Source organism: Urtica dioica, chromosome 7 (assembly GCF_054948205.1).
Source record: "Urtica dioica subsp. dioica isolate 48M chromosome 7, U.dioica_male_clone48M_v1_H2, whole genome shotgun sequence".
Lineage (NCBI taxonomy): Eukaryota > Viridiplantae > Streptophyta > Magnoliopsida > Rosales > Urticaceae > Urtica > Urtica dioica.
This window is the reverse complement of record NC_142762.1, coordinates 43,689,786-43,707,585: the sequence shown is the minus strand read 5'-3', so window position 1 is coordinate 43,707,585 and position 17,800 is coordinate 43,689,786. Positions and strand designations below refer to the sequence as shown.

Below are 17,800 nucleotides of genomic sequence, written 5' to 3'. Positions count from 1 at the left end.
AGTTGAATTTTCCTTTACAAAATTGGACTATTCTTTCTTTGCCATTGTTGGCGATTTTACAAGAATGATTGAGAGACTTAGACTTGGAAAAAAAAGCCTTTCAAGTTTCAGCTCAAAAGGACAGCCCGAAAGTAACTATGTTTATAGTTTGATTCAAGTTTTTTTTTTTTTTTTTTTTTATATACAATAATTATTGTGCAAAAGAAATTAAGTCATAACATACGATACATGATGTATGGACGAAAGTCTGAGTCGTATTGCTATAATACTATTGACTACAATTAGGCTGTACTTACAAATTACAAACAATTTGGTCTTATTTTAGGGTTAGGGGCGAATATTCCACCTGGTAGGCTAGCCTTTAATATACTATTTTTTAGGAGATACACCAAATTGGAATTTGAAAATTTGAAAATACTCGTACATAAGATCACATCACGAGTAATAAAAGAAAAAGAAGTTCAATAAATGGGCACAAGATACGACATTAATTTTCTTTGGATCTTTACAAAAATAAATATTAATTAAGAAACATGTGGTGTCGTTGTATGGACAGAGATGAAATCACAAACGTGTAGATGTTTATCCAATTATTGAATGAATTACGCCAAGGCTAAATTAACTAACCGCCAATCAAGTTTTGATTAACGCATCCGATGAGATAAATATATTAATTAAAGAGAAAATAGACACAACGTGGACAAATTATAGTGTCCAATTAATTACTTTGATTGACGATAATAATATAGTGTCTCTCACAAATGACGTCTTTCATTCCTCCAGCTGCTTAGCAATTTGCACATTCACATTAAGGAAGAAAAAAGAGAGGTTAATACAAGCGTCGTTTATGAGCTTTATTAGGTGAAATATTCCACTTTTGCTTGTCTAATTATGACCCAAGAAATAGGTTAAAGCGTCGCAACCAGCTTTGAGTCAATAATTGGGCCCCTTCACTTAGAAATTCGATGATTTAATCACTTCAATGGGAACATATAGTGGAAAGCACTTAGTATTTACTGTATATATTATAAATATTATTATTTAGCTATAATTTTTAGCTTTAAAAGTTTGATTTGATTGAAAGAGGAAAAAGGAGACGTGTAAATGGAAAGATTATAAGATAGATATAATATAATCAGATAAGGGTACTGAGTTTAATTATTGTATTAAGTCTTCTTGTAAATTGAATAAGGCTTGACAACCATACAAGTTCACCATTAGTACTAATAAATAATAATTAAGCTTTTATCACATATAGGTCTCTTGGTCACTCAAATTATTTTATTTTTCCCCATGCTTTCACGGGCTTTTAGATGAAATATAATATAATCATAACGAGCATTTGGTTATTATTATATTATATTTTGATTTCTGTTGTAATCTACCTATTACCAAAAATAAATGAGTTGATAAAAACCACAATACACATAGTTATAACTCACATTTTAGAAGTAACTAACAAAAAATAAATTAATTAAAAAAGGATAACAATCAATCATTCATAGATTAAAAAAAATAGTTATTTTGATTTTTGAACTCTCTCTCTCTCTCTCTCTCTCTCTCACACACACACACACACACACAAAATTATAAATTAAAAATTTAGCTAATTTTATCTGTTTATTTATGATAGTTAGTTTTGGTAAATGTGGCTAATTTTGTAGTTAAAAAAAATAATAGTTAATTGTGGTGAATAACGTACACTACTCTGGAATTCCACAGATATTATACATATCATATTCACTAAAATAAACTGTAAAAAACGTGAGTCAACCAACGAAAATATAGAATTCGACATTAAATAAACCGGAAAATTAAAAAGAAGCAAAAAAAAAAAAAAAGAACTACATGTTACGTGAATAATGAGGAAATGAGCCCCGAAATCAATTTATAAACGGTAGATTCTTCATTAAACTAAGGATTTTTTTTTTTACAAAGTAGTTAATTTAAATTAAGTGTTTAACAAAATTGTCAAGATTTCACAAATTAGTGCATTAATTATAGCCACTTATAATGTATAAAAAAATACTAATATACTTTTAATTGAAAATAATTAATTTAATTTTTCAAAATTTTAATCCATTGCACTTTTTGTATTAATCCACTCTTCGATAAACTAGAAAAAGAAGAAAAAGAAGAAGATATCAAAAATTTTGATCATGTTTTCAAAAAATTTAATCAACTGTTCGATAAACGAGAAAAATAAAAAAAATAAAGAAAAATTATACAAAGAATATCGCTCTTCAACAACAATCTTGGATTGCCTAAAAACCTTGATCGGACTCGGAAAGTACAGACTATGTCCCCTCGCCGGCTTCGATTCCACCGCCACCGATCTCGACCTCGTCATCCTCATCACATCCTCTTTCTCCTCAAACCCGAACTTTTTTCCCTCGCCGTCCATTCTCTTGCTCTTCGACTTGAACAGCAACCAAAATGCCGAAGTTTTGACTCTCGAAGCCAGCTCGCTCCTATCTTCACCAATGAATCTTGAGCTCGATCGGAGAAATAGAATTGCAACTGATCGCGAGCGACGGAACGAAGGCTCGCTCTCGATCATGCTCCAGAATCAATGCCGAAGGAAGACGAAGAAGACAGCGTCGAGCAAAAACACGAGCACGAGGTCCGAAGAGAGATCTGAGAACTCAGGCTAGGGTTTGAGCTTTAGTCGGCATCTCCGACGGCGGCGAATTGGATTTGGTGGAGAGTCGAAATTTTGGGAGCTTGGATAGACACGGACACGTGATTGTTGCGTGTCTGAAGCAGAACGTATGCGGTGAAGGATATTTTTGAGAATTTTTTTAAAATTTTTGGCTACTTTACCTCAATTTTGCAAAGTTGAGCTATTTTGCCAAATCTAAACTTAAAAATGACTAGATAGCCGGATTGCCATTTGATTAATTGTACAATTAGTTTCTATAAATGTGGAACGAAATAATTTATTTTTCAAATAAAACATAATATTCAATATCCTTTTAAATATACAATTATTTAAGAAACCGAATATTTACGAAGACTAAAGTCTGAGTTAAAAAAATTGAATGGCACACCATTGTTTTTGGATAATTTGCTAAACATTTATGTTGTTACGTTGTTTTGTTGGCTCTATTTTTTAGTGCAAGTAGTATGGAAAGATGTCGGATGTTATGTTTCATCTTCTGGATTGACATCTTTCCTTGTGTGTGCAGACAGTATTTCAGGCAAGTTTCCAGTTTCGACAGATTGCTTCGCTGGTGAATTTTTGCTTAGTTATTGCCTTGCTGCTGTCTTCATTACAAGATATCTGCCTCGCTGGAGCCTTCATTGCAAGATATTCTCCGCTGCTATCTTCATTGCTCGAATATTCTCTTTGATGGAGTCTTTACATTGAGATATTCGCTTGAGGCCGGGTAAGGAAACCCGAGATATCTTCCAGGATTGTCCAGCTGCTATAAAAGCCGTGTGCTCTCCCTTAGCAGCTTCGACACTTTTGATCAAACACTCAGAGCTCTTAGACGTGCAAGACCGGCGGACTGGGAGGCTGTGTGTTTTGATTTTAAGTGGTGTACTCTCTCAAACACTATTCTACAGATTGAGTGTATGTGAGTTTTGGGTTCTTGTGCTTTTCGTGATTGAAGGTTCACGTGCTTCTGAAGACTGAAGGTCAACCGAGCCAGGAGGTTGCTCGAAGGGTGGAATTGAGACGGAGCTCAAATTCAGGGGGAGTCCCTGTCTAGGTGATCACTGGTAGTAATAGTCTCTAGGTTTTATTGATTTGTTGATTGTAATCAGATATAACCTTGTGTGTACTATTGACTACAAGATAGTGAAAATCCTTTCCACTGGCAGCGTGCCCCCAGACGTAGGTGTGTTTCACCGAACTGGGTAACCATATCCTGTGTACTTTATTTCTGCACCTTTGTTGTTTATCCATATCTGTGTTCAAGCAAGTTGTCGGACACATTGTCAACACATTGTGTGCGACATCTTGCCCTTGCAACTAATCAGAATTTCAATTGGTATCAGAGCAGGCACCTTGATCTCTTAGGTGGTTTCCTGTATTTTCTTTCTGATTGCCTATTATGGATAGTTCCCGAGAAGGAGGTTCTGTCAATCGCCCTCCAGTACTCGACGGAACCAACTATGGATATTGGAAGGCACGCATGACCGCCTTCTTGAGGTCCCTGGATAGTCGAACATGGAAAGCTGTGATACATGGGTGGGAAGCTCCTGTGACTACTGATGACAAAGGAGCCCGTACTGGAACCAAGCCGGAAAAAGACTGGACCCCCACTGAGGATGAGGCTGCCCTTGGTAACTCCCGTGCTCTCAATGCTATATTTAATGGTGTTGATAAAGATGTTTTCAGGTTGATAAATACTTGCACTACTGCCAAAGAGGCCTGGGAAATCCTCGCTGTTGCCTATGAGGGAACTACAAAGGTCCGGGAACAAAAACTTCAGTACCTCACAACCAATTTCGAAGCTCTCATGATGCTCGAAGACGAAACTGTCGCTGAGTTCAACGTTCGCATTCGTGATCTCGCCAATGAATCTTATTCTCTCGGAAAACCCATGACAGATGAAGATCTTGTTCGAAAAACCCTGAGAGCTTTGAGCCCCAGATTCAAGATGAAAATCACGGCCATTGAGGAAGTTCATGACCTAAAGACGTTGAAATTCGACGAATTAATGGGATCTCTCATGACGTTTGAACTCTCTCTTCCTAAGGTGGAAAAGAAACAAAGAGGGATGGCCCTCAAAAGTTCTGTCCATGAACCGAGGGATCAGGTATATTCAGACTCTGACAATGATATTGATGATACTATTGCTATGCTTGCAAAAAACTATGGCAGGGTCATGAAAAGACTTAATCAGATGAATGGGAAAAATGTCTCACAAGATGTCAAGGACAACTTCCAACAACGTTTCCAGAAAAATACTTATCCTCACAGGAATAGTAAAGGTGGTGAACGATCTGGGAAAGGCAAAGGCATTCAGTGCCACGAGTGTGAAGGATTTGGACATATTCAGAAGGAGTGTCCCAACTTCCTCAAGAGACAGAAAAAGGGATACAACGCTACTCTTTCAAATGAAGAAGATGAAGAGAGCGACTCAGATCAGATAAGTAATTTTGTAGCCTTTACTGCTTCTGTTCATACTCATGAGTCTACTAATGAATTTGGTGAGTGCTCTCAGAAATATGTTCTTGATGATGAACTATCTGACGATGCTATGAATGAAGCCTACAATACCCTTCATACCAAATGGGTTGAGGAATCTCAGATTCTAGACAAACAGGGTGCTCTCATCCTTACCCTGACTGAAGATAAAGCTAGACTTCTCGAGACTATTGTGGATCTAAAGAAGGAAGTCAGTCGTTTGAACGGCGAACTCGAGCACATGACTAAAACTGTTAGAATGCTGAACTCTGGGACTGACAGCCTTGACAAAATCCTCACCATCGGCAAACCCGCGAAGAACATGAAGGGACTTGGATATACCCATGGCGCTTCGTCATCCCAGACTACGTTCGTTCCTCAAAAGCAGACTAGCCAGATGTCACGAAACTTGCCTCAACCATCTGGTAATAACAAATTTCATGACATTTCTCGATATCATCAATCTGGACCAAACAGGTCTCCTGTCAACAGACCTCGCTGGGTATGCCATTATTGTGGAAGAAAGGGACATATTCGTCCTTTCTGCTATCGTTTGTATGGGAGAAATGTCCATCAACACAGGTCCATCCACAGAAATGTCTCTTCTCATCAACAACCTGCTACTCGGCTGGAATGGAGAGTGAAGAATACCTCCTATCGTGCCAATATTGCCTACACCTCTCTGAGCGCCTCCACCGGGAATGACTGGTACTTCGACAGTGGCTGTTCTCGTCATATGACTGGGGATCACACCTTTCTGACCAACATAAAACCTTACTCGAACTGCCATGTTACCTTTGGAGATGGAGTCAAAGCCAAAATTGTGGGTAAAGGTCAATTAAACTATCCTGGTATGTCTTGTTTGACTGAGGCTTTGTTGGTAGAAGGACTCACTGCTAATCTCATTAGTATTAGTCAACTTTGTGATCTGAATTTGCATGTCAACTTTACTCGTGATAAGTGTGTGGTGATTAATGAAGATCAGGATGAACTTATGCGAGGAAACAGATCACGTGACAACTGCTACATGTGGAACCCCGCACCAACCAGCAAGTGTCTCTTGACCAAAGCAGATGAAACCAAGCTGTGGCATGAAAAGCTCGGTCATCTAAATCTCAGAAGTATGCAGAAAATTGTCTCTGAGAATGCTATCATCGGTGTCCCAAACCTGAAGATTGGTGAAGGTAAAATTTGTGGTGAGTGCCAGATTGGGAAACAGGTCAAGAAGTCCCACAAGATGGTGCAACATCTTACCACGTCTCGGGTTCTGGAACTTCTTCACATGGACCTGATGGGACCGATGCAGGTCGAGAGTCTTGGAGGGAAGAGATATGTGTTCGTCTGTGTGGATGACTACTCCAGGTACACTTGGGTTGATTTTATTCGTGAAAAGTCTGACACTTTTGCTGTTTTTGAAGCTCTTTGTAAGAAGGTTCAGAGAGAAAAAGGAGAGAGCATAGGCAAAGTGATCAGAATTCGGAGTGATCATGGGAGGGAATTTGAGAACATAAGCTTTGCTAAGTTTTGTACTGAAGAAGGGATAGCACATGAGTTCTCAGCTCCTATCACACCTCAACAAAATGGAATTGTTGAACGAAAAAATCGAACCCTTCAGGAGATGGCTAGAGTAATGATGTTGGCCAAGAATATTCCACCACATTTCTGGGCTGAAGCTTTAAATACTGCCTGCCATATTCACAATCGAGTTACTATTCGTCCAGGTACTTCCAGCACTCATTATGAAATATGGAGGGGGAGAAAGCCAAATGTGAAATACTTCCATGTTTTTGGTTCGGTGTGTTATATTCTTGCTGACAGGGATCCACGGCGTAAATTTGACCCGAAAAGTGATGAAGGTATATTCCTTGGATACTCTAGAAATAGTCGTGCATACCGTGTTTTTAACAAACGCACTAAGACTATAATGGAATCAATAAACGTGGTGATAAATGATGATAATCATGATGCTACTAACAGTCCTAATGATGAGGATGAAGTTTTTCCCAGTAACCCAGATGACAGGACAGATGTTGCTAACTCCTTGGACGACATCTCCACTGGAAATCCGAATGTCAGGACTGATGCTGATGACAAAGTTAACGACATTGTTCCAGTTGTTCCAGATGAAGGCTCCCCTCCTGAGACTGAACAGAGAGTCCCCTCTCGAAGAATTCAGAAAAATCATCCTGCTCATGAGGTGATTGGCGAAATCAGTGAAGGAATAAAGACTCGTCCAAAACCTTCTGTTAACTACCGGGAAATGATTGGTAATCTCTGTTTCGTCTCTAAGATTGAACCAAAAAATGTTAACGAGGCTATTGATGATGAATATTGGGTCAATGCTATGCAAGAAGAACTGGTTCAGTTTGAAAGAAACCAAGTCTGGGAGCTGGTCCCCAAGCCTAACAATGTAAATGTCATTGGGACTAAATGGATTTTTAAGAATAAATCTGATGAACATGGTAATATAACTCGCAACAAAGCTAGACTTGTGGCGCAGGGCTATACACAGGTGGAAGGTGTTGATTTTGATGAAACCTTTGCCCCTGTTGCGAGACTAGAAGCTATCAGACTTTTGCTTGGCATCTCATGTCACCTGCAATTCAAGCTCTATCAGATGGACGTTAAGAGTGCTTTCCTCAATGGGTACCTGAATGAGGAAGTCTATGTAGCTCAACCAAAAGGGTTTACAGATCCCAGCTCTCCACAACATGTCTACAAACTCAGAAAAGCTCTCTACGGCCTTAAGCAGGCCCCTCGTGCTTGGTATGAAAGACTTACCCAATTTCTTGTGCAGAATGGGTATACTCGAGGTGGCGTTGACAAGACTTTGTTCGTGAAAAAGGAGAATGGCAATCTTATGATAGCTCAGATTTATGTTGACGACATCGTCTTTGGAGGAATGTCGAGCAAGATGGTGGATCTTTTTGTTCGACAAATGCAGTCAGAATTTGAGATGAGTATGGTCGGCGAATTAAACTACTTTCTGGGCTTTCAGATCAAACAGATGAATGATGGTATTTTCCTTTCCCAAAGTAAGTATGCCAAAAACTTGGTGAAAAAGTTTGGCCTGGAGAAATCCTCTCACAAGCGGACCCCGGCCGCTACTCACATCAAACTCACTAAGGATGAGCATGGAGAATCTGTTGATCAAAGTCTCTACAGAAGCATCATTGGCAGTCTTCTTTATCTCACTGCCAGCCGACCAGATATAGCCTACTCTGTAGGTGTTTGTGCGCGCTATCAAGCCAATCCCAAAGCCAGCCATCTGGCTCAAGCTAAGCGAATCATAAGGTACATCTCAGGCACTGCTGATTTCGGTTTACTATATACCTATGATACTTCTTCTACGCTTGTGGGATACTGTGATGCTGACTGGGCAGGTAGCACGATTGATAGAAAGAGTACTTCTGGTGGATGTTTCTATCTTGGAAACAATCTCATCTCCTGGTTCAGCAAGAAACAAAACTGTGTTTCCTTGTCCACAGCTGAGGCTGAATACATCGCTGCTGGGAGCAGTTGCACTCAGCTTCTCTGGATGAAACAGATGCTCGCCGAGTATGATGTTGGACAAGATGTCATGACATTATTCTGCGACAACATTAGCGCCATCAACATCTCAAAGAATCCTGTTCAACACAGTAAGACCAAGCATATTGAGATCAGACATCATTTTATTCGAGATCTCGTGGAAGAAAAGAAGATCAAACTCGAATACATTCACACCGAGAAACAGCTTGCAGACATTTTCACCAAGGCTTTGGATGCTAACCGGTTTGAAAATCTCAGATCCTCTCTTGGGTTATGTGTTATTGATCAATAGCAATTATTGTTTATCGAAGGATTTTGTGGTCTTAACTTTTGCGCTAATCCTTCGCTGACTCTTGTTCGTGTTACTGTTGTGTTATTTCTCTCATGGGCCCATGTTTCTGGTTGGCCCATTCGACTGATTTGCCGGGCTATATTGCCAAGTGTTGTCTCTCAGGGCCCAGGAACGTTCAAGGCCCACTTGAAGTTGCGACGTCGTTTTTCTTGCCATGATCTCACCCATGCAGACGGTTGCTCTTCCGAGAAAGAAGGGGAAGTTATTTCCTGTTTGAATTTCGAAATTTCCTATTCTTCTTCAGTACTCCTAAGATTTGTTTCCCGATTTTGCTTTCTTACCCATTTTGACAGTTACCCTTGTGGCAGTTTCCCTAAATTTTTATTCAAAATGGTTGGGACGAGAAGTGGAATTAGCACTACCACTCCTTCTGAGAAAGCCAAGATGAAGAAGAAACATGTCGCCTCAAAGAAACCTGGGGCTGAGAGTAACATGCATGGTGTCCGGGTTCGAGGTCTAAACCCCAGCATACGCGCCGATGGTCAGGCCGGAGGTGCGAACGCTGGGTTGACGGTCCCTCCTAAGAACCCATCTCTCTCTGCCGCCAGAAGTGCTATTTTGAAGAAAGCTGCTCTTTCCATCGCCGACATCACAGGAGAACCAAGCTCCAGCAGTTCCTCCTCGGAAAAGGGACAAGACATTGCTGATCGCGAAGAAGAAGTCAGGTCTGGAGAGTCTCCTATCGAGAGCCCTCATAAGATTGTTCGAGGTAACCCCAAAGCTCCTAATGCTCCTGATGTTAGTTCTAGAGATGAGATTTCGCGTCCTGATGATCATGAGCCTACACCTGAGGATGTCATTGGTGGCATGATGGGCTTGAACAAAGATGTCTCGAAAGATGTGCCCACATCTTCCCAAAGGGAAAAGAGGAAAGGTGATCAGGTTCAGGAAGCTGCAGAAGACATCCTGGCTTCCCTGAAGAAGAAGACTCAGAGAGATGATGATGTGTGCTTGGCTACTCTTCTGTCTGAAAAGAGGAAGAAGATGAAGTCTTCGGAAGAAAGCTCTCCAGTTGTTCCCATCCCGGCTCAGAAGAAGAAAAAGAAAAAGATGGGCATGATCAAGAAACGTGTGAAGAAACCGGCTCAGACTCCCTTGTCCCCAGTTGTTGAGGATCGAGTGATTGAAGAAGAAGACTCTGTTATTCCTCTCGGGTTGGGAAACAAAAGGTCCGTAGGAGGACAAAAGCTGCCAAAGAATATTCCTGCTGCTCCCATGGATAATGTCTCCTTCCACAAAGAAGACGGTGTTCTCAAATGGAGATATGTCTATCATCGCGCCATTTTTCCTGAAAAGGAACTGTCCACTGAGGCACTGAAAATTGATGCCATTATGGAGCTTCTTCACGACGCCGAGATGCTGAAGACTGTCACTGGCATTGGAGCATTCTATCCGGCGCTGGTCAAAGAGTTCATTGTTAATCTCTCCTCTTCCTTTGATTCTCCAGAAGACCCAGAGTTCAGGAAGGTTTTTGTCAGAGGTCATTGTTTTGAGATCTCTCCTGATGTGATCAACAAGTTTTTGGGTCGAGGGAAGATCATCACTGCTGATCGTGTTCCCTCTCTTGACGTCATCGTGCAAGAAATTACTGGTAATGAGACCAAGGTCTGGCCCTCTAAGGGAACTTTGCCCTCTGCCGAGCTCACCGTCAAGTACTCTGTCCTATATCGCATTGGCATCGCCAACTGGGCTCCCTCCTCTCATGGGTCCAGCATCACCGCAGATCTCGCTCGGCTCATTTTTTAGATAGGTACTCGCTCCTCTTTCGACTTTGGTGATTTTGTTTTTGATCACTTGGCAAAGCATGCCAAGTCTTTTGCAGTAAAGCTTCCCATTGGCTTTCCCTCTCTTATCACTGGGATTCTGCTTGATCAACACAAGAACATCCTGAGGAGCTCTGATGTGGTGGGTAAGCGTCCTGGTGCCCTTTCCTTCAGTCCCAAATTATTTGAAGGGAAACATGTTCAGGATCTTGTCAGACCTTCTGGCGAGACATCTGACGCGCCTGCGAGCAATCTTCACTTGAGTTCCATGACTGAAGGTGTTCAGAGAAAAGTGGTGAAGGAACTCCTTGAAGAGGTTGAGATACTGAAAAAGACAATCGAGACTCTCTCATCCAGGAAAGTCATGTGTGAAGCTCTTCTCAAAGATCTTATTGCCCCGAGCTCTGCCACCTCGTCTCAACCAGGTCCTGCCACTGGGTCTCATTTCTCTGAAGCCACTGAAGACTCTGATTCTGAAGATGATGTGTATGAGGATGATCAGGATACTATTGGTTGATTCGGTTCTGGTCTGTAATATTCTCTGTTCTAGACATCGTTTGCTACTTTTCCTTTTATGCTTCAGACTGATATGTTTCGTTTTGGATGTTTGTAAGACAGCTCTATCGTACTTTTTCTGCTGAATGATATGCTGTTTTCCTAGTTCTCTTTCCCTTTTCAGGCTTTTGTTCCTCCCTCTGTGTTGGTCGATCCTTGCCTTTGGTATCTTTTTGAGGCAATCAGGGGGAGAGGCGTCATGAGGTCATTTATTTTGACTCTCTTTCTGGTTTTGACGCTTGTATGAGAACTGGTCCTGGAAGTGCTTGCCTAAAAAATAGCCAAAGGGGGAGATTGTTGTTACGTTGTTTTGTTGGCTCTATTTTTTAGTGCAAGTAGTATGGAAAGATGTCGGATGTTATGTTTCATCTTCTGGATTGACATCTTTCCTTGTGTGTGCAGACAGTATTTCAGGCAAGTTTCCAGTTTCGACAGATTGCTTCGCTGGTGAATTTTTGCTTAGTTATTGCCTTGCTGCTGTCTTCATTACAAGATATCTGCCTCGCTGGAGCCTTCATTGCAAGATATTCTCCGCTGCTATCTTCATTGCTCGAATATTCTCTTTGATGGAGTCTTTACATTGAGATATTCGCTTGAGGCCGGGTAAGGAAACCCGAGATATCTTCCAGGATTGTCCAGCTGCTATAAAAGCCGTGTGCTCTCCCTTAGCAGCTTCGACACTTTTGATCAAACACTCAGAGCTCTTAGACGTGCAAGACCGGCGGACTGGGAGGCTGTGTGTTTTGATTTTAAGTGGTGTACTCTCTCAAACACTATTCTACAGATTGAGTGTATGTGAGTTTTGGGTTCTTGTGCTTTTCGTGATTGAAGGTTCACGTGCTTCTGAAGACTGAAGGTCAACCGAGCCAGGAGGTTGCTCGAAGGGTGGAATTGAGACGGAGCTCAAATTCAGGGGGAGTCCCTGTCTAGGTGATCACTGGTAGTAATAGTCTCTAGGTTTTATTGATTTGTTGATTGTAATCAGATATAACCTTGTGTGTACTATTGACTACAAGATAGTGAAAATCCTTTCCACTGGCAGCGTGCCCCCAGACGTAGGTGTGTTTCACCGAACTGGGTAACCATATCCTGTGTACTTTATTTCTGCACCTTTGTTGTTTATCCATATCTGTGTTCAAGCAAGTTGTCGGACACATTGTCAACACATTGTGTGCGACATCTTGCCCTTGCAACTAATCAGAATTTCAATTTAGAATCATTGGCTAGTTTTCGATTTCAACATTTCAACTGCCTTGTAGTCCGTGTTATTTTTCGTAAAATAATGACTAGTAGTTAGAGGCTAATCTAGTAAATGCTCTATCTAAACGATAAAATCTCGGACTTTTTCACTGATAAGTTAAAATTGTAATTCCCCGCAGGCTTGCCTAGAGTGATTAGCTTCGAAAAACATCTTAAACGCCAAATATCTTCCAATGGCATTGGTATCAATTAGCTTATCTTGATCAAGATTGACACGACGACTATGACAAGATCAGGTTGAGACATGTGGCCATGATATGCTCTCAAAAGTTTTCTCTATCTCAAAGCCAGTAAGTGTGACATGAGCCTTAAGCGAGCTTATTTTAAAGCCTTGGATACCAAATTTGCTAGCTTAACTAAAACAAATCTAAACTTAAACAAGGATATCTTATAAATGGGTAACGTTTTCTCTCATATGCATATATTGATCCCGAAATCACGTGATCAAAGATCAACCTCCCTTCATCCTCTTATACAAAATGGCACCTAATAATAAAGAAGGTTAAAGTAAAAAAAAAAAAAAAAAACTCTACCTATATAAATTTAGCTGAGTTAGAAACAATATTCTCAAAGCAAGGCTTTTTTATTGTCGAGATTACACAATTGAGAAAATTTGCAGCCTTGCATTTTCATTTCATCTTTGGCCACCCAAAAATAGTCTCACAGTCGGCTTAAGTCGCTTAACGTTTATCGATTCGGATCCTCAACCCAACAACATGCCATGTTCAACACCTATGACCACGATGTTCCTCATCCGTCAATTTTCTAGCATCGCAATTATAAAACCATGCTGAATTATTAAAACTATATAATGAAGATTAAACACTCAGTTATATAAATGGAGTATTTTTCAAGTTTGATTATGTACAATATTATTTTTTCTAAGACGTTGTCCAAAACGTTGATAATTATAAAGGTCATGTAAATTATTATTACATAAAACATGATATTGATGCTTATATTTCATCAAACATGAAACTGTGAATGAAATTATATTACTAAAGTCTCATTCTAATTTCATGTGATAGTGTTTGTAAGATAATTCTCATTTTCTAAGTAGTAACCATGTGAACCAATGTGGGCTAGCTAGTAAGTCGCGGATGGATATGCAAGTATCAAAGTGTCATTGCTACTTTGGTGCAACCTTGCACGACAATAATAGATCCTCGTGAAAACTTTGAATGAAGGTTTTTGATGCGACAAGTCGCATCTAATTCTTGTCGTGTTAGAAAGCACAGTTTGTAGCAGTATAAGCTCATTTTATGCTAATACACTCTAAAATTTTTGTTGTTTGACTTGTATAGTTTTTTCACCCTAACAAGCTAATAAACCTGATTTTGACGAAATCCGTTTATTTATTTAATTTTAATGAAATGCCGTTTTTTGTTACTTAAATTGATGTTCATCCAATGCAAACGTACTTTGGCTGTTTAATTTCGTCCAAACTCTATTAAGATAAAAGGAAAAAAGAAAGAAAGAAAAACTTGTTTTAATCCGCCATCAACAATTGAAAACTGAACATTTGATGGCTATTAATCGATGAAATTTTTATCCACGGTGTAAATGAATATTATATAATTAAACATTTTCCTTAATAGTAAAGTCGAGTAGCTGGTGGACAAAATGTGTGGTTTTGAATTTGGAAATAATACTGCGACATCATTATCTCGTAATTTATAAAATTGGTTAAAAACACTCGTACATCTACCAACTAATTATCACATGTAACCTAAAAAGCTAGGCCTAGAAATTTGGAAAAAAAATTGCATAGTTCCCTGTTGGTAAACAATATACATGTAGTTTACGCTGACATTTCAATCTTCGAACGATGACAACCGGACGTTCATGGTGGCGGAAAAATTGATAAGTGTCATAATCTTTGCCTGAGAGAGAGAGAGAGAGAGAGTTTCAGTTTTTGTTTTAGATGAAACGGTATATAATTTTGTGTGAATGTGAAATAAATAAGAAGTTATAAGAAATAAAACCCCCTATCACTATTTTATTTTTCAACCAAATCTAATGGTGAAAATTGAAATTTTCCAAGAAGTATGCTATGTTGAAGAATAAAAGAAATCTCAAGTAAAAGAAAAAATAATTCCCATTGCAAAATAAAAACCCTAGTTATTGTGCAATTCAAACTATAGCTGGATCTGGACTGAGGGAGTACTGCATTGTTATTCAAAATTAATTGTTTCATTTCAGCTCTTTTATATTGTGCATAATTTTATAAGCTCTCCTTATCTCAGTAGTTTTTTTAGTGCAATCACACACACACACGCGCACACACACACACACACTAACTGGTAATTCAAACAAATCTTATATACGCTAGGGATCATTTAATTGTTCCAAGAATTAAACTGAGAATAACAAATTGAACCTACTGATGTTACCAATGTTAGAATCAATTATTATCATTATAGACACAGACATGTTTATATAAATGTATAGTATTATAACCTACGATGTTTTTACTCGAATATATACAATAAATAATCACTACATATATGTGCATTCATATATATATATATATATATATATATATATATATGTATTATTGGACATATATAGCAATAATATTTAAATAAGATTACATTCATTTTGAATGTTCATCATTGTGATAATGTAGCCGGTGCTGAAATCAACACAACACACACATGTGTGTGTGTGTGTGTGTGTGAGAGAGAGAGAGAGAGAGAGAGAGAGAGAGAGAGAGAGATGTACTGTGTATATATGTACACCATATTCGACTAGATAGCTTGATGGTAATTAATATGTGTGAGGCATTTTGAGAATACAGGCTTTAAAAATGTCAAACATGATCAAATCTCAATATCAAAGAAAGGTGCAACTAGTTACTTAATTCGTTCTTAGCCGTTATATATAACTGATTTTGGCTGTGCTTGACCGCCTTTAAGCCTAAAACAAGGTAAACCATATGATTAGCTCAAAGGAATAGTGCTATAAACATTTTCCATTGCTATACACTTCGACTATTTAAGTAGTGACTTCAATTATATGAAGCACAAATTATATATTAGCTGCGAGTAGTCAAATAGTGTACCCAAAATGATGACATTATAGCAACTATTGTCCTAACTTTGACCGTTTGACGGACCAAAGTCACTGACAAAACGTTTAAATATCCAGCAGCGTGCCTCAAATCTTACGTACGAATTGAAATAAACATAAATATTAAAAATACCTAAGTATCTTAAATTGGTAATGTAAATTATTCTTAATTAATAAATAATGAAGTCACCAATATCTATGCAGGAAGAACCAGCACAAACACAAAGGACCCCACAAATAATGATTATGGAGAGCGGATCTATTGTATAACAAGGAATGATTTTATAATTACATCACCGACTCTGAACGGATAGATACAGTTAGTTAACTAACTAATCAAGCGAAATTATAAAAAAAAATTATAAAAAAAGATGTACATCTTAAATTTCACAATGAAGTATGAACTATAAAGTAGCTAATATTTCAATACAAATACTTCATGAAGTCGCGTTCTTGATTAAATAGAAACATAACTCTGAAAGTTTATTGCATGCGATAGTTAGTAATAAATAGGGCTTTAAATACCGGTGGTTACCATCAGCTTACTTCTTATAAACCCTTTATAATGGTTATTTAAAATCTGTATCCATTTAATCTACTCGTTCGTGTGCTCTATACTATACGCATCAAAACCATCGATATATCACATAGCCATGACTTGTCCACGACGATAATCAAATAAATTTATTTTATAATCATAACCGTAAACGCATTCTGCATATTTTTATCATATATTTAGTCACTAAATTTGGTATAGAGTAACAAACGCCATAATGTTTGAATAAGTCGTGTGAATTATCAGATATTATATTTTATCATTCATATATTTATATTATTGCACATAGTGTTCCGTACCGTTTTCTTTCTTATAAATACAAGTAGTTTATAAACTTTATATCTATGGTTGAGGTTGGACCAACTTTTTTCTATAGCTTAACGTTAATTTTGATGATAACATTACGTAGTAGATATGTATCTCAAATACAACAATATCAAAAATTAAATAAATCTTTCAATTTAATCTCAGATTTTTTATTTTTGGAAAATCTGATCTCAGATTAACTTGTATTAACCTATACTCTGAGATCATTAAACGACCCAATTTTGATACATAGTATATATATATATATATAAGAGAGAATTATAAATATAAATTATATATTTGTTGAGCGGAGAGGCATAGGGACAGAAGTAGAAGGTAATGTTTGTAATATATTAATGAGAAACACGAGGTGTGGTGGGTCCCACAGGCAGTGTCGTTTGGGGGAAATGCGCGCGAAAAGAGCGCGGGAGCTGTTTCCCAAACCCACCAGACCAGACCAGACACACACTCACCACTTTCACTTACAACTCTCACTCTTCTGCTCTCCCTTTTTATTTCTTTATATTTTAGGTTTACAATAACTTTTTTTTTATTATTTATTTCTTCAAGGTCGATATATATAATAACTTTTTTAATCAGTGAAAAAGAAACCTGGGGGACCCAAAGACTCCAAAAACACCTTGCCGTCAAGTCAAACGCAATACTCTTTCCGATTTGACAACCGCGTCAAATCTCTCTCAGAACAATGAAGAAACACCAGTTGGGTGTGTGATTAATTACATATTTACTATTTACAAATCGATATACCTATGCGAGAAGTGATATATGTGGTATACTTATAGTGCACTGGGGGTCCATCGTGGCTTACCATGTACCTCCATGTGGGAAGTAGGGACGCTCCGAGATGGGACGACTTGTGGGTCCTCCTTATTTTCCATCATAGGACAGAGACAGCCAAGAAGTAGAGTAGTATTATATTATCGACTCAAGTCATACAAAAACACACATCTATTTCATATATTATTAAAAAATTATATATAGTTGTGGGTGGTGGGAAGAGGTCTTATCAAATTTAGCTGATAGATGTGATTGTTGTGGGCCCCACTGATCTGCGAAAATGCCTTTTTGGCCCTGGGCCCCGCCATTGTGGAGGTCCCTTTCAATTTTACTGAGTCGTCTGCTTTTTTTTGTCAAGAGAGAGAGTGAGATGAAAATAATATTTGTATAAAATGAAAAAAAAAAATGAGTGTAATAAACATTTATGCTCCGTTTTATTTAGTAATGTTCCTTTCTTCTTATTCCGC

The 17,800-nt window shown here is 38.5% G+C and overlaps 1 protein-coding gene across 1 annotated transcript; it reads right to left on the bottom strand.

Annotated features, from left to right (window-relative positions):
- Positions 1–2,178: 2,178 nt before the first annotated feature.
- LOC149391911 (uncharacterized) lies at positions 2,179–2,560 on the bottom strand. The gene is made up of 2 exons (XM_089620074.1): positions 2,229–2,560; positions 2,179–2,182 (listed from the first exon to the last, which is right to left on the bottom strand). The coding sequence occupies exons 1-2, from the start codon at positions 2,558–2,560 to the stop codon at positions 2,179–2,181; spliced, it is 336 nt and encodes a 111-aa protein (XP_089476200.1).
- Positions 2,561–17,800: the final 15,240 nt, after the last annotated feature.

What these genes read in the sequence shown, in the direction of transcription:
- LOC149391911 (XM_089620074.1), bottom strand. Translation starts at nt 2,560, where the DNA reads ATGATCGAGAGCGAGCCTTCGTTCCGTCGCTCGCGATCAGTTGCAATT.